The 17,938-nt window shown below is 50.4% G+C and overlaps 1 protein-coding gene across 1 annotated transcript in view; it reads right to left on the reverse strand.

The window, feature by feature from the left end:
- CRAMP1 (cramped chromatin regulator homolog 1) overlaps positions 1-17,938 on the reverse strand; it is a 108,663-nt gene that overhangs the window by 9,998 nt on the left and 80,727 nt on the right. The window contains 5 exon segments of the mRNA XM_030545692.1: positions 2,080-2,314; positions 4,507-4,587; positions 5,295-5,473; positions 6,715-6,819; positions 16,312-16,393. Of these exon segments, the coding sequence (XP_030401552.1) occupies positions 2,080-2,314; positions 4,507-4,587; positions 5,295-5,473; positions 6,715-6,819; positions 16,312-16,393 (682 nt within the window).

Below are 17,938 nucleotides of genomic sequence, written 5' to 3' on the forward strand. Positions count from 1 at the left end.
GATGCTGTATCCACTGGGTGTTGGGTCTCTCTATAGGTTCTCTGCTAGTAAAAGATGAAGATGTTTAGGCCCTTATTGACTGCCAGGTAAATGAGACCTAACCCACTCCTGCATACCCAACAGGGAAGGGTTCTGATGTGCCACTGGGATAGCCTGACATCTGGAAAAGAACACCAAGTTGCTCAGAATTCAGATCCACAATTCGTTTTTGAAAAATTCCCCAAGATGTACATTTTTTAAAATTGATGTCAACATTTTTGTGTGTAAAGAATATTGTTTTTAGAAGCATACACCGTTACATTGTAAAGCATGTTCACAAATGAGAAACAATACAATTATTCAATCTAATGCAACACTTTAAAGGTGAACTGCAAATCTGAAAAGCAGAGTTAATCCCAGATTTGTATGCTAAGTATTGGTGGGTGCTTAGTCCTGTGGGAGGTTATGACTGACTTGTTTTAAAACGGCATTCCCTACTTCTCAGTACATGCTGCAACTTCATAGATAATTTACTAGATCAGTTATACTATCCAGTTCCTTACAAACCAACTCATAATACTTCTGGTATCCATGATATCCAAAATTTGAGTTTCCGGCTCTGACACTGATTTTTTGTGGGGTCTTGGGCAACTCAAATTAGTATGGCATTTTAAATAACAAAAAGTGATGTGATGGGGCTCTATGTTCGTTTACATCAACATTTCTACATCAACTTTGCTCAGCTGACCAGTGAAAGGATTTTTTAAATGTCAGTCCTACAAAGTCACCCTGGAATGGCTCTTTCCTTCTTCTGTAACCTCAAGATACTAAAGATGATGTAGGTCAAACTATGCAACCCCACTGACCTTTATTACCGATGAAGATGCAGGAGAAATAAGAACCCACTTGAGTCTCAGCTCTCAAGGTGAATTTGCAGACCTGAATTTAACACACATTTTTCCTGGTAAACTGAGCAATTTTACCTGGAAATACTAACTCACAAACATAGAATTATAGATGTGCATGATGAAAGGGACCTCAAAAGGTTACCAAATCCAGTCTCCTGCCCTCAAGTCAGGGCTAGTAATAACTAGACCATTCCCGACATGTGTGTGTCTAACATAAAACACTGTTTTCAATAATCTGTATTTTTACAGAGTAATATTTTAGAGCAGAAGTTCACTTTAACCTCTGTCTCAGTTTTCCCTATCTGTGAAATGGGGATAAATGTTCCAGTCGTTTGCATATTTATTACTTTAAGAAATCGCTTACATATGAAAGTCACGGTATAAGACCACCAAGGCCATGTCTCTGCAGGGTTAAATGAAGGACAGGATGACAATACTTAGGCCATGTCTAAACTAGCACTTATGTTGGCAAAACTTTTGTCGCTCAGGGGTGTGAAGAAACACACCTCAGAGTGTCATAAGTTTTGCCGGTATAAGCGCGTTTGTGCACAGCACTCTGTTGGCGGGAGATGCTCTCCTGCCAACATAGCTACCGCTGCTCATTAAGCTGGTTTTATTATGTTGATTGGAGAGCTCTCTCCCGTCGGCATAATGCAGCTACAGTAGTGCTCTTACAATGGCACAGCTGTATCTGTGCCTCTGTAAGCTTGTAAGTGTAGACATGGCCTAAATTAAAAAAAAAAAAAATTTCTTATGAAGACCCATGGTATCACTGGTCAAAAGGCTGCCTAATTCACTTAAGGAATATGTAAGGAGCCATATTTCCTCCTCCTGTGTGTCTACAGGGTTACCACTGAAATCAATAGGTAACCCACAGGGAGATCAGAGAGAAGATTTTGGTCCTTACTATTTTAGTAAGCTATGGACGACACTGCTGCAGAGTTGTTCAGTAAGTTCAGAGAGCTACCAAAGCTCTCTGCTAGGTCAGCAACAACTTAAATGTACATTAATTTAAAATGCACAGTAAGACTTGTTAAGAAAAAGCGGAACTACACAATTTAACTTCTCAAAGGATATCATTAATCCATGATGATGCCGCCTAATAAAAATTTTCTGATATTAGAACATGCTGCAGTGAATAGCATTTTTCTAACTCTAAGTCAAGATAAGGCACTTTCATTACTAGTCTTACTGTATTGACCAGAGCTGATAGCAATTTCGATGATAGAGTCGCTTATTTGAGTGGCAGGTTCTCCCTGAGAAAGCACATCTTCAGGTGGTCCAGGAAGAGAGATATCCAGCAGAGCAGAGACATTGGGAGGACACAGATGGGTACTGGAGGTTTGTGATGGAGGAAGCGGAGGAGTGGAGAGACCATTCTGGAGAGGGGTCTTGGACAGTTCTGACAGAGAAAGGACTGATGTGTCCTGCTGTAAGAGTCACAGAATGAATGAGTCACTAGTTTGCATAGGACTTGGACACTTCTAAAAGTTACAACAGACAGATCATGTGTTGCAGAAATCCCGAGCATTGGGTTGAAAGAGAAGAAAAGCTAGATGCAAAAGAAGCAGAATAAAAATCAAGCAGAATAGACTCTTAGCATACTTTATTCCACCAGTCCAACTACCTGATGAAATATTTTTTTCATACCAAGAATAAGAGATCTATAGGTTCTATGCTCTGCACACCTACCAAAAACATAAAACCATACAAAAGGACAGCCCACAAGCATACTCATCTCACTACTCAGCCCATACCCTCCTCAACAGCTTGACAAAAGTTGGGTTTTGCATCACACCCAAATGCAATTGATTTAAACTAGAGCATTTCCAAAACCTTTTCTTATTAACTCTCCCACTGGTTTCAGTTGTAGGAGTCCCATTATACTACAAGACCATTCTTAACAGCTGAATATTGAATCAAGCTTTTGTCAGCTGAGAAATATGCAGTTGCTTGGAAATCACCTATGATTTAATAAGACTTATTTTTCTTGACTAGACCCAGTGTCCGAGAATGGCTTTCCCCTTAGTAACGCTACACCCACAGGGGATGATCACTTCAGTACTATAAGCATGTGGAATACTGCATGGCCTAACAAGTGGGAAAATAAAGACCACACTCCCTGAATTTCAAGTAGAATTTCTTCCCAATTTACAATCCCTTTACACCCCACCACCAATATATACATCTGGAGAACTTCTGTAGCCAGCAGGTTCCACTCCAAAAAAGTTATCCCTACACCTTCTTCCACTAAAATAACTGGAGTTTCACCATTAAGTGCTCCCATATATGTCCTCGAAGAGTGTCTCAACAACACATTTGAAGTTGCATTAGCCACTAGACTGGTCTGAGGTTATAAAATTAACATCCATCAAACAATCTTTGCTTCTATAAATTAGCCATGAGCTAGACACAAAGCAAAGTGTTTCTCTTAAGATGATATTGGCTATGCAACTATTACTGTCATCAAGATTACCTATTGCATAATGTTCCTCCTGCAGTGATACAGTGACAGCACTGCCAGAATGCATACTTTATTTCTGGGTGAATTCTGCATCATTGCACAATGCAGAACTTGCACAGAATTAATGTTCCGTGCAGAATTTCATTCCCTGCCCTCCACAGAATTGATGCTGCAGAGCTGCTGGCTGTCACTAGCGGCTCCTGGACCCAGCAGAACCTGTCTTTCCAGCTCACAAATACAGGACAGCCAGCATGTCCTGAAGGAAGGAGGCAACATGCAGGAAATCTATACAAGCCTGACACCCAGCATCAGGCTGTTTCTCTCTCTGGATTCTTGGGCTCTGTTAGGTAGGGGGTGCCTCGTGGCTGGGCTCTGGGAGTAGGGGGTGTGGGTGCCTGAGACCAGAGGGGCAAAGTCCCCCCCCCCACTCCAGATGTGCCCACTTGGTACATTTGACACACCCACACTGAGAGAGACAACGAAAACTTAACAGAGAAACAGGAACTAAGTTGTTGAAGGGGTTTCTTTAACTCTCTACTCGCTGGGGGAATTTTTTTTGTTTTGTTACAGACATACTCGCTGACAGGTATTTTGAAATAAATTACCAAAATAACTGAAACTAGTTTGATTATATTATGTTATTTTGGCAAATAAAATATGCAGATTTTTATTGTGCACAGACCTTTTAATTTTTTGGCACAGAAATCCCCCAGGAGTAGTACTTATTTCAGTTCCTGGGGTCTACTTTCCCTTCAGACAATGTTTAAAATAGAATGGTGCAGTATAAAGGTACTTGTTTGCTTTGCTAAATGCCTCCACTGTACCAGTCAATGCACAAGTGCAGCATTAAACAAGATCGGTTTCAGAGAACAGAATTTGTTAGTTTCACTCTGCTCTTCTGCTCTGAGTAGTATAAAATCACAACATAAGCAGCTGTTCACAGCAACGTGTGAGACTTCCCTTTCAGCATGGTAACAGTCACAGAGAACAATTACCCTGATGGCTGTAGGAAGAGCCATATATGATCTGCAGACTATTTCTACAAGAATGGTTAGAAAATGGGGCACTAGAATATGAGTCCCTAAATAATGCTTTGTGAAGAACATCACTACTATAAACTTCATGCAGCTGCTGTCTGATCAGCTCATACTGTACCTGGAATCCACCAGGGACTGTCTCCTGCTCTTGCTGCGTGGGTAGGTTAATGAAAGGAACCCGACACCTACTGTTTGAACCCTAGAAGTACAAAAAGGACTACATGAGTCACACTTCTACACCAACTATAGCAAACTGAGCAGGAGCTACAAGAGACAAGTACATGTGGCAAGCATTATCATAATTCCCCCCCACCTTATCCTCTTTTCTAAGATGGGATCTCAGGGATACTGCTCTTTCCACTACCTCCCTGGGATGGTGGCAAACACTGACACCTGTTCTAGGTATGGATAAGGGAAACACTAAGGGCCATCACAACTCCCACTTATAAAGTGATCTCCTGAAAGAGAATGCAGCTGGAACCAGAACGCAGGCACTTGGAGACCCCTGTGAATATTCAGTCACTGTAGGAGAAAGCTGCTCACTATTAGCACTCTCTTGTTGTGCCCACAATTCCTTACTCAATGCATCTTTCTCAAATGGTGCCTTGCCTTTTGGTTTCAGATTTCCGAAGCGCAGATCAAAATTGCATGGGTGTAAGACCGCTTACAGGACGGAAACCTATTTTCCAACACAGCAGTGCCCGTTTCCCTAGATTCTCCCCACCAGCTACTGAACACCACACACCTACCAATTCACTCCGTCCTGGGCTAGGCTTGCTTTGAAAAATGCATCCATCCAACAAGAGGAAGCTGACCACAGAGTCACAATTAATACAGAGGCTGGCTTTTTACACAAAACAAAGGAGAAGATGAATGCTTTGACAAGCCTATTCAACAGATACTGACCCCTACTGTGCCGATGGAGCCTCCGTTCTGATCTGCCTTGGCCAACTCCTGCCCCGTGACCACTGCAGTCACACTGTCTGGTGACAGCGGAGACACACCTGACAAGCCCTCAGAATCCAGGACAGGCAAGGGGCTGCCAGGGATAATACCAGCACTTTTAGCTGCCAAGTCTATAGCACCTTTAGTAAAATAGAGAGAAAAGATATTAGAGATCTTTTCTTTCATTGACTGTCCATCTCTCCTATAAACATCTTTGTGGAGGAATTGAATCAGGCCATGTAGCTAAATCTTTACATAAGCATAGAGATGCAGAAATGGTCATATTAGTTCAGATCCTGCAGACATGCTGGTTGTCCATATTTAGGAGGTGCATCATTTTTAGCAAAATATTTATCATTTTTCCACTCCGTCCCCTTAAGGCACTCCCATTGTACTGCATTTCAGAGAAGTTTAAAAGAGGTAACCCTATTTTTCTCCACAAATGTTCCCAGTAGTATTTACATGTCAGAGATGCTGTTTGTCCATCTGGTTTTCAATTTTGCAGTACTGTAATGCAGTTGGTTGTGTAATTTCTGGGAAGTGCCTATAGTTTGAGAGAGGTGCTATAAAACCAACGTAACAGTCTCATCTAGTACCTTGCTTCTGGCTGCAGCCTAAGCTTGATATTTGTTGGCGGAAAAACCCATAATGAACTTGGTCAGCTGTGTTATTCTGCATGAGGGAGGAAGATTTCTCCATATTAGCTGATCAGCTTATTCTCTGAAGCATAAAGTTGTGCTCTGCATTTTAACTTGCACAGGACACAGTGTTTAGGAAACTTAAGCTTATGCAGCTCTTTCACAACGCACTTACTTGCAACATTTAACTGTATCTTTCTGTGGCAGAGAATTCCCCAGGCCAACTGCACACAATATGAAATAGGATTCCTGGTTACATGCTCTCACTACCAGTTCATTTAATTAAGGGGCATGTTCTTTTGTTATGGGGCAGGGTAGAAAAGGAGGGATTGGTGAGGTCCCCTCCATACCCAGTATTCCAAATCTTGTCTTGGTGAATAAACTATTAAGGTTTAGATCAAAATGTAACATACATATGCAGAGCTGAACCTGAACCACAAAGTCTGTATTCTAACTTTCCCCAGAGAACAGAGCATCCATGATGCTGGGTCTGGTGCAGAGCCATAGATACATCCATTCATCCATATGAGGATACGAGCATGGTATGTGATACTAGTTTGGAGTTTGTCATCATTGCCCACTCTCCTTCCCTACAGCAAATCTCTTCACACCTATTGTGGTGCAAACTGTTTTTATGTATAGCAAAGTATATATAAAAGCAAGCAACACATTTTAAAGGCAACAAGGATTTGTACCTGGAGGCAGGAAATCAAAATATGCCACTTTTATGAGGAGAGACTTACTGGACAGGTGATTGGTAGCTTGTGTTGGAAGAACCTTGGGCACAATGGGTCGAGAAACTGCAGCTTTAGTCAGTGAAGACTGGATTGGCCGAAATGAACCTCTCCCTAAAGAGTGAAGAATTAAAGTCTCAGAAGGAGCCAAAACTGAACATATTCCTTAAACCAAAACACAACAGTTAAATGGGAGCAACATTAACAATCAAGAGGCAAAGGGAATTCTACACAGCTTCCAAACTAAGCTGACACTGAAAACAGTGATGAAATTAAGACTTCAAATAGTAGCTGCACAAGCTAATCAGTAGTTCACTGCCAGGCAAGGCAATGGTAAAAGACGGTTACTCACCTTTGTAACTGTTGTTCTTCGAGATGTGTTGCTCATATCCATTCCAGTTAGGTGTACGCGCCGCGCGTGCACATTCGTCGGAAAACTTTTACCCTAGCAACTCAGTGGGCCGGCAGGTCGCCCCCTAGAGTGGCGCCACCATGGCGCTCCATATATACTCCTGCCGGCCCACCCGCTCCTCAGTTCCTTCTTGCCGGCTACTCCGACAGTGGGGAAGGAGGGCGGGTGTGGAATGGATATGAGCAACACATCTCGAAGAACAACAGTTACAAAGGTGAGTAACCGTCTTTTCTTCTTCGAGTGATTGCTCATATCCATTCCAGTTAGGTGAATCCCAAGCCTTACAAAGGCGGTGGGGTCGGAGTGAAATGTGGCAGAATAAAACTGCTGAGCCAGAGGCTACAGCCTCTCTTGACTGCTAAACCAGGGCATACTGCGAAGCAAAGGTATGGACCGAGGACCAATGGAGCTTCGCGACAGATCTCGTGGTTAGAGACACGAGCCAGCAAGGCGGCAGATGAAGCCTGAGCCCTGGTAGAATGCACGGTGATGTGGCTTGGGGAAATATGAGCCAAATCATAACAAGTGGGGATGTCCGCCATCACCCCAGATGAGATCCTCTGAGAGGAAAACAAGCAAGCCCTCCCTTTGGCCCGCTACCGGGACAGAGCTGGGGCACCTTAGGAAATGGTTCTGTCAGCACAATATAATGCGAGCACTCCACAGATGTCCAAGGAGTGCAACGGTTGTGCCCATTGCGTTGAGCTGTGGGTAACATGAAAAGCCAAAACCACCTTAGGGAGGAAAGCCGGGTGCGGTCATAACTGCACCTTGTCTTTGTGAAACCTAGTGTACGGCGGAACCCCCGTAAGAGCTCTGATCTCAGAGACCCGTCTGGCCAAGACTAGGTTGAGGTCCCAGGTCGGGGCTGGGCGGCGCACCCGAGGGTGCAAGCGCTCCAAGCCCTTGAGGGACCTCGAACCCATAGAGCGTGAGAACACTGAACGTCCATCTCAGCCTGCTGGAAGGTAGAGATGGCTGCTGAGTGTATCCTCAGCGCTGATACCGCCAGGTCCTGCCGCTGAAGGCCAGAGGCAGGCCAAATAGAGGGGATCGAGACCTCAGCAGGAGCAAGATCGAGCGAATTGCAGCTGTAAAAGAAACGCTTCCACCTGGCCCGGTACGTTGACCAGGTGGAAGGCTGCCTGTCACCCCGACTCAGGTACGCAGCAGCCACCGTGAGGCGAAGAGGCTGCAGGTCCGAGTGACGAAGCCTGTCGTTGCCCTGAGTGATGAGGTCTGGGCTGACAGGCCGAGCAACGTGGTATGTCAGTGCTGCCTGGACCATTCTGGAGTGATCATGATGATGCGCGCTCTGCCCCTGCAGAGTTTGAGCAGGACCTAATGAACCAGTGGGAACAGTGGGAAGGCATAATGCAGTTGGCCTTTCCACGCGATTCCGAGGAGAGACCTTGGAAGGAGCAGAACACCTGGCATTTCCTGCTCTCGCGGTGAGCGAACAGGTCTGTGTGAGGAAACATCTCCACTTCCGGAAAGCGGGACGCCTCACATGGGGCAGAGTGATCACTCATAAGGCAGGAAAGACCTGCTGAGTCAAAGAGTTAAGACGTTCCGAACGCCTGGGAGAAAGGACGTCGCCAGCTCCATCGAGTGGGCCATGCAAAAGACCCGGAAATGGATGGCCTCCTGACAAAAAAGGGGGGAGGACTATGTCCCCCCTGAATACTTATGAAGCACCTGGCCGTTGTGTTGGCTGTAAACACCGAGATACAACGGCCTCGCAGCTGCCGCTGGAACCCCTGGCATGCCAGGCGGACTACTCTCATTTTTGGGGCATTGATGAGGAATGCCAGCTCCCTAGAAGACCAAAGGCCTTAAGCTCGGAGGTGACCATGAGCACTCGAGCAGAGAGATGAGGTGTCCGCCGTCAGGGGCAGTGAGGGCTGGGGCGGATGAAACCGCATCCCTGTCCACACCAAGGAGGGAGTTAGCCACCACTCTAGGGAGCCTAAGGTGTTCGAGGGAACGGTGACTACCATGACCATTGGCTCCCTGTCCAAGCGGTACGCCGAGGTGGGCCGGACTTGGAGAGGACGGAGGCGGAGCTTGGCGTGTTTGGTTACAAACTTGCGGGCAACCATGGACCCAGGAGACTGAGACAAGAACGATCTGAGGTCGTTGGGAAAGCCTTCAGACCTCAGATGATTGTTGCCATCGCCTAAAATCGCAGTTGTGATAAGCAGGCTCCGGCTAGGTAGGAGACCAGGATAGCCCCTAGGAAGCCCAACCTCTGCGTGGGAACCAGAGTGGATTGCTCTATAGTAAACAGCAGGCCTTGACCTGTGAATAAGACCGTGACGATGCTCACGCGCTGAGTGGTTTGTGTCTCAGAGTCTCCTCGGATAAGCGAATCGTCCAGATACGGAAAAACGCATATCCGACATCAGCGACGGTAGGCGGCGACTATGGCCGTAAACCGGGAGTATTGACCGTTGGCTATAAAGCGGAGGCATCTCCCGTGCGGAGGGAAGATGGCATTGCGAAAGTACGCGTCCTTCATATCCAGGGCGGCACAGTAGCCCCCAGGAGGCAAGGATGGAATAATGGTTCCCAGGGATACCATGCAGAACTCCAACCTTATCCTAAACCAGTTGAGTCCGTGCAGGACCAGGAAGGTCTGAGACCTGTGTTCGAGTGGGGGCTAGGGCATAACGGGAGTAAAACCCCTTACCCCTTTCGTCCGCTGAAGGGGGACAGGGCTGGAGCAAATTAAAGGTGGTACCTATGCTCCATCGTGCGCAGGACCCAGCGATCTGAAAGTAACTGGGGCCATGCCAGGAGAAAGCGGGATCGGGATCCCGTCCTGCGACTGGTACACCGCCCTCAGGCGAACCTTGGAAGGTCCGTCTTTGGTCCCAGTGGTAATTGCGAGGGACCTTGACTTTGGCTCTTTAGGGGTCCTGACGTTCGTCTGCGACCACCTTGGCCTTGCCGTTTGCCAGAGTTCTGCCTCTGGCTAGGCACAGAGTATGGCGGCTGGGGCCAGAAAGGCCTGCGTTTGGTCGCTGGCGTATACATGCTGAGACGCATTAGGACCCTATTGTCCATCAGACTTCGCAGTCTGGGGCTGTCTCTGCCGCGAAGATGCCTTTACCAACAAAGGGTAAATCCTGAATGGCATACTGCAGCTCCGGCCGGAGGTTTAAAACCTGAAGCCATGAAATGCACCTCATGGCGACACCCAAGGCCAGAGTGCTGGCTGCAGAGTCTGCTGCGTCCAACGAGGCCTGGAGGGACGCTCTGGGAACCTTCTTTCCCCCGTCCTCCAAGACGGCAGCGAACTCCAGGTGGGAGTTTTGAGGGAGAAACTCCTTCACCCAGGTGCTATAATTATCGCAGCTAAGCAAGGCTTGTTGCTTTGCTACCCAGAGCTGCAGGGCCCCTGCAGAGTACACCTGGCGGCCAAGCAGGTTCATTCGCCAAGCCTCTTTCTGCTTCGGGGCTGGCGCCCGCTGGCCATCATATCAGGATCGTGGTCCTGAGCATAAAATCTGCGCATATGGGATGACACGGATGCGTGTCCGGACGGCCATGGAGGTACTAAAAGAAGGCACAGGCAGAGTCTCTGACTCATTCGGACCTTGCCCAACTCGGCACCGGGGACCGGCATCGGGAGGCGTATCGGTACCTGGAACGAGATCCAGACCCGCAACCAGAACGGTGTCGGGAGGTCGACCGAGATCTCGAGGCTCGGAGAAAGGCTACAGGAGTCAAGGTACCTGCCCCGGTGCCAGGAGTCGGAACGGTGCCGATAGCGGGTCGGCGAACGGGATACCGACCGGTGCAGCGAGTGCGACCAGTACCGAGGAAAACAGCACCGGGACTGCCAGTGGTGTCCGGCGTGCCAACCGGACTTGGAGTGTCTGCGGAACCGTGATCATGAACGGTGCCGCTCTGCTGTGCTGACAGAGGACAGTCACCTGAAGAGACTGTATTACCCGCACCGGCGGTGCCGGGATCAGGCAGCATTGACTCTGTCATGGCACTGAGAGCCCTCGCCGTTGGTAACGTCTCCGGCGTGAAGGGAACAGCAGGCTCAACCACAGTGCATACTGGGGAGCTGTCAGGCACCGGATTCGACGGCCCTCGTGGGACCGGGATCCACGGTACCGAGGTCATCAGAGCTTCGGTAGGTGTCAGTGCCGGGCGATCCGAGTTAGATAAGCTGTCTGGCTGCGGTGCCGTCAGCACGGAAGCAGCGGGAGTAATACGCTCAACCACGGCGCGTGCCGGGGAGCCGTCGGGCACCGGATTCGATAGCCCTTGTGGGACTGGAATCGACGGTGCCGATGTTGTCGGTGCCTCAGAGGCGTCGGTGCCGGGCAATCCGACTTAGACTAGCCCTCTGGCTGCGGTGCCGTTGGCACGGAAGCAGCCGGAGCAGTAGCTCAACCACGGCGCGTGCCGGGGAGCCGTCAGGCACCGGATTCTACGGCCCTTGCGGGACCGGGATCGACGGTGCCGACGTCATCGGTGCCGCAGCAGGTGTCGGTACCAGGCGATCCGACTTAGACGAGCTCTCTGGCTGCGGTGCTGTTGGCACGGAAGCAGCAGGAGCAGCAGCTCAACCACGGCGCGTGCCGGGGAGCCGTCAGGCACCAGATTCTACGGCCCTTGTGGGACCGGGATCGACGGTGCCGACGTCATCGGTGCCGCAGCAGGTGTCGGTGCCGGGCGAACCGACTTATACGAGCCCTCTGGCTGCGGTGCCACTGGCACGGAAGCAGCAGGAGCAGTAGCTCAACCACGGCGCTTGCCGGGGAGCCGTCAGGCACCGGATTCTACGGCCCTTGTGGGACCGGGATCGACGGTGTCGACGTCATCGGTGCCGTAGCAGGTGTCGGCGCCGGCGATCCGACTTAGACGAGCTCTCTGGCTGCGGTGCTGCTGGCACGGAAGCAGCAGGAGCAGTAGCTCAACCACGGCGCGTGCCGGGGAGCCGTCAGGCACCGGATTCTACGGCCCTCGTGGGACCGGGATCGACGGTGCCGACGTCGTCGGTGCCGGGCGAACCATCTTAGACGAGCTCTCTAGCTGCGGTGCAGTTGGCACAGAAGCAGCAGGAGAAGACGGTTACTCACCTTTGTAACTGTTGTTCTTCGAGATGTGTTGCTCATATCCATTCCAGTTAGGTGTACGCGCCGCGCGTGCACATTCGTCGGAAAACTTTTACCCTAGCAACTCAGTGGGCTGGCAGGTCGCCCCCTAGAGTGGCGCCACCATGGCGCTCCATATATACTCCTGCCGGCCCACCCGCTCCTCAGTTCCTTCTTGCCGGCTACTCCGACAGTGGGGAAGGAGGGCGGGTGTGGAATGGATATGAGCAACACATCTCGAAGAACAACAGTTACAAAGGTGAGTAACCGTCTTTTCTTCTTCGAGTGATTGCTCATATCCATTCCAGTTAGGTGAATCCCAAGCCTTACAAAGGCGGTGGGGTCGGAGTGAAATGTGGCAGAATAAAACTGCTGAGCCAGAGGCTACAGCCTCTCTTGACTGCTGAACCAGGGCATACTGCGAAGCAAAGGTATGGACCGAGGACCAATGGAGCTTCGCGACAGATCTCGTGGGTAGAAACACGAGCCAGCAAGGCGGCAGATGAAGCCTGAGCCCTGGTAGAATGCACGTTGATGTGGCTTGGGGAAATATGAGCCAAATCATAACAAGTGGGGATGTCCGCCATCACCCCAGATGAGATCCTCTGATAGGAGAACAAGCAAGCCCTCCCTTTGGCCCGCTACCGGGATAGAGCTGGGGCACCTTAGGAAATGGTTCTGTCAGCACAATATAATGCGAGCACTCCACAGATGTCCAAGGAGTGCAACGGTTGTGCCCATTGCGTTGAACTGTGGGTAACATGAAAAGCCAAAACCACCTTAGGGAGGAAAGCCGGGTGCGGTCATAACTGCACCTTGTCATTGTGAAACCTAGTGTACGGCGGAACCCCCGTAAGAGCTCTGATCTCAGAGACCCGTCTGGCCAAGACTAGGTTGAGGTCCCAGGTCGGGGCTGGGCGGCGCACCCGAGGGTGCAAGCGCTCCAAGCCCTTGAGGGACCTCGAACCCATAGAGCGTGAGAACACTGAACGTCCATCTCAGCCTGCTGGAAGGTAGAGATGGCTGCTGAGTGTATCCTCAGCGCTGATACCGCCAGGTCCTGCCGCTGAAGGCCAGAGGCAGGCCAAACAGAGGGGATCGAGACCTCAGCAGGAGCAAGATCGAGCGAATTGCAGCTGTAAAAGAAACGCTTCCACCTGGCCCGGTACGTTGACCAGGTGGAAGGCTGCCTGTCACCCCGACTCAGGTACGCAGCAGCCACCGTGAGGCGAAGAGGCTGCAGGTCCGAGTGACGAAGCCTGTCGTTGCCCTGAGTGATGAGGTCTGGGCTGACAGGCCGAGTAACGTGGTATGTCAGCGCTGCCTGGACCATTCTGGAGTGATCATGATGATGCACGCTCTGCCCCTGCGGAGTTTGAGCAGGATCTAATGAACCAGTGGGAACAGTGGGAAGGCATAATGCAGTTGGCCTTTCCACGGCATCAGGAATGCGTCCAAGATCGATTCGGAAGAGAGATCTTGGAAGGAGCAGAACACCTGGCATTTCCTGCTCTCGCGGTGAGCGAACAGGTCTGTGTGAGGAAACATCTCCACTTCCGGAAAGCGGGACGCCTCACATGGGGCAGAGTGATCACTCGTAAGGCAGGAAAGACCTGCTGAGGCAAAGAGTTAGGACGTTCCAAACGCCTGGGAGAAAGGACGTCGCCAGCTCCATCGAGTGGGCCATGCCAAAGACCCGGAAATGGATGGCCTCCTGACAAAAAAAGGGGGGAGGAGGACTATGTCCCCCCTGAATACTTATGAAGCACCTGGTCGTTGTGTTGGCTGTAAACACCGAGATACAACGGCCTCGCAGCTGCCGCTGGAACCCCTGGCATGCCAGGCGGACTACTCTCAATTTTTGGGGCATTGAGGAGGAATGCCAGCTCCCTAGAAGACCAAAGGCCTTAAGCTCAGAGGTGACTATGAACACTCGAGCAGAGAGATGAGGCGTCCGCCGTCAGGGGCAGTGAGCCGGACTTGGAGAGGACGGAGGCGGAGCTTGGCGTGTTTGGTTACAAACTTGCGGGCATTTATCTGTCAAGTGTGATTCCCTGAGGCACTTCAAACAGGAGTCATGTAGATCTCTCTTCAGCCGCGGCTTCTGGCAGGCCGGGCCCCTTTTAAAACCCGGTGAGCCATGCATGGCTCCGGCACTGGGCTCATGGAAGGGGCTACTTCCTGAACCCCGCTAACTAAACTAACCATGTTAGCAAAGAGAACACGTATAACCATACAAATATATATATAAAAGGGTTATAACTGCATAATTATATACGAGAAAACGAGTAGCTAGGGAAGTGGAGGTCAGCTAAGCCGCGCTCCACTGTTCCAACGACCGACACGGGCGGTAAGAAGGAACTGAGGAGCGGGTGGGCCGGCAGGAGTATATATCAAGCGCCATGGTGGCGCCACTCTAGGGGGCGACCTGCCGGCCCACTGAGTTGCTAGGGTAAAAGTTTTCCGACGAATGTGCACGCGCGGCGCGTACACCTAACTGGAATGGATATGAGCAATCACTCGAAGAAGAACAGTAAGCTCTACCACGGCGCGAGCCGGGGAGCTGCCAGGCACCGGATTCAGTGGCCCTGGGGGACTGGAATCGACGGTGCCGATGTCATCGGTGCCTCTGCAGGTGTCGGTGCCGGGTAATGCAACTTAGGCGAGCTCTCTGGCTGCGATGCAGGTGGCACGGAAGCAGCGGGAGCAGGGGGCTCAACCACGGCGCGTGCCGGGGAGCCGCCAGGCACCAGCAGGAATCGTAGGCTTTCTCGACCTCGGAAGAAGGGAGCGGTGCCGAGTCGACATCGGTGCCGGCGACGGCCGGTGCCGAAAGGCCTTGGTAGTACCGGCGGGGTCCGGTGCCGAGGAGGCGCTTCTGCCCGCCGCTTGAACATCGCTCGGCGCCCAAGGTGGAGGGGTAAGTGAAAGTCCCGCGCCTTTTTGTTCTCGGCTTAAAAGCCTTGCAAATGGGGCACTTAGCTGTCAAGTGTGATTCCCTGAGGCACTTCAAACAGGAGTCATGTAGGTCTCCCTTCGGCCGCGGCTTCTGGCAGGCCGGGCCCATTTTAAAATCCGGTGAGCCATGCATGGGCTCCGGCACTGGGCTCATGGAAGGGGCTACTTCCTGAACCCCGCTAACTAAACTAATCATGTTAGCAAATAAACACGTATAACTATACAAATATATATATAAAAAGGTTATAACTGCATAACTATATACGAGAAATACGAGTAGCTAGGGAAGTGGAGGTCAGCTAAGCCGCGCTCCACTGTTCCAACGACCGACACGGGCGGTAAGAAGGAACTGAGGAGCGGGTGGGCCGGCAGGAGTATATATCAAGCGCCATGGTGGCGCCACTCTAGGGGGCGACCTGCCGGCCCACTGAGTTGCTAGGGTAAAAGTTTTCCGACGAATGTGCACGCGCGGCGCGTACACCTAACTGGAATGGATATGAGCAATCACTCGAAGAAGAATATTGCATGCACCCACAGCTGCATGCCATTAATTCCAATTAAAATAACCTTGAGGTTCTAATGCTAATTTTGAGATCCATGGTGGGATGCAAATTAACTGGTGTCAGTGCTATATTCATGAAAAGGCCAGAGGGAAAAGCCAAATGGCAGACAAAATATTGGTCAGTGAACCTATTTCACCACATGAAATTCACACTACATTCCGACGCTAGACACAGCCTAGCACAATGTTGAGTACGACTACTCTCTAAGGAAAAGAATTTCTGGCTCAGTATTTTCACCCACAAATTCTGTTTCTTTATACAGAATTTCATGGAACTGGGATTAGGAAAGAAGGAGAGAAACTGAGGAGAAATTTTTATAAGCTATGTAAAAATCAAGAAGCAGAAGCTTGTCACCCCATGACTCAACTAAACTGGTGAATGGTTGTGGTTTTGAAAGGACTCTTTCCCCCCCCCCTTTTAAAGATTATTCCCTTACTCCTCACCACATACAGTGGTAAGAGAGCCTTTCCGATTCATCCCAATGCAGCATCAACTCAGAACTTAATATTTCCCCACTATAGATCTTCATTCTGAACCGCAGAAAGGGCAGACGTACCTGTTATGGAAGAGTTGGATAAAATGGAGAAGGAGCAGACATGCTGGGACGGATTTCCCGATGGCCTAGGGAGCAGTGTTCTCTGTGTGGGGGAGATAACAGACCAAATCAAATTAAAAAACAGAACAAAGTGAGTTGGTTTCATATAGTGCCCTTTGCAGTTGTGATGCCTTATGGAATAAGGAGTTTAAGTCAGTACAGCTGAGACTATGTGCGCACATACCAGTCAGATACAGCAAGAACCCTTTCTGCTTCTGTCTGAGAGGAAATTTAAGCTACATGCCTCTTCTTTCTCTGCAAAGTACCATGGCACTGAACTTCCATCTAGATTACTATCCAGAGATAGATGTGAAGTCAAACTCAGATCCTGTCTCACTATTAGTACAGCAGTCTCCAAGTCCCCTAGAGCAGGGGTTCTCAAACTTCTTTTTTCATGGACCACTTGAAAATTGCTGAGGGTCTCGGCGGACCACTTAGGGCTTGTCTACATCAGAAAGTTGCAGCGCTGGTGAGGGAGTTACAGCGCTGCAACTTTGAGAGTGTCCACATCTGCAGGGCATCACCAGCGCTGCAACTCCCTGTTTGCAGCGCTGGCCGTACTCCCGTTTTGTCTCGGGTGTAGAGGATCCAGCGCTGGTGATCCAGCGCTGGTAATGCAATGTAGACACTCACCAGCGCTTTTCTTGACCTCCGTGGAAGGAGGAAGCCTCTGGTAATCAAGCTGGTTTCCTTTCCCGGTTTGCTCTCTCGGTCCCGGAGCCAGCCAGCAAACCGCAGGGAAGGAGACCTGCTTGCTCGGGGTTCCGGGACCGAGAGAGCAAACCGGGAACGCCGCGGTTTGCTCTCTCGGTCCCGGAGCCAGCCAGCAAACCGCAGGGAAGGAGACCTGCTTGCTCGGGGTTCCGGGACCGAGAGAGCAAACCGGGAACGCCGCGGTTTGCTCTCTCGGTCCCGGAGCCAGCCAGCAAACCGCGGGGAAGGAGACCTGCTTGCTCGGGGTTCCGGGACCGAGAGAGCAAACCGGGAACGCCGCGGTTTGCTCTCTCGGTCCCGGAGCCAGCCAGCAAACCGCGGGGAAGGAGACCTGCTTGCTGGGTGGTTCCGGGACCGAGAGAGCAAACCGCGGCGAAGCTGGTTTCCTTTCCCGGTTTGCTCTCTCGGTCCCGGAACCCCGAGCAAGCAGGTCTCCTTCCCCGCGGTTTGCTGGCTGGCTCCGGGACCGAGAGAGCCGACCGCGGCGTTCCCGGTTTGCTCTCTCGGTCCCGGAACCCCCCTTGAAGCCGCCCAACAGCGCTGCAGTGTGGCCACATCTAACACCACTTGCAGCGCTGGTTGCTGTAAGTGTGGCCACTCTGCAGCGCTGGCCCTATACAGCTGTACTAATACAGCTGTAACAACCAGCGCTGCAAAATTTTAGATGTAGACATGGCCTTAATCATCTTTCCAAATGTTGTTTGTGCCGGTAGCTAACTATTGTAAAGTGCTTTGGATAAAAAGTGCTATTTTTTTGTTCTACAAATAAAAGCCCACAACTCATATTTTAATATCAGTAGTCATACCTTTCTAATGCAATGGATGTGCCCTCTCGCCTCTGCCACAGAGCTGAGGCTGCAGAGGAAGGAGGTCT

Source organism: Gopherus evgoodei, unplaced genomic scaffold (genome assembly GCF_007399415.2).
Source record: "Gopherus evgoodei ecotype Sinaloan lineage unplaced genomic scaffold, rGopEvg1_v1.p scaffold_38_arrow_ctg1, whole genome shotgun sequence".
NCBI classification, from domain to species: Eukaryota; Metazoa; Chordata; order Testudines; family Testudinidae; genus Gopherus; species Gopherus evgoodei.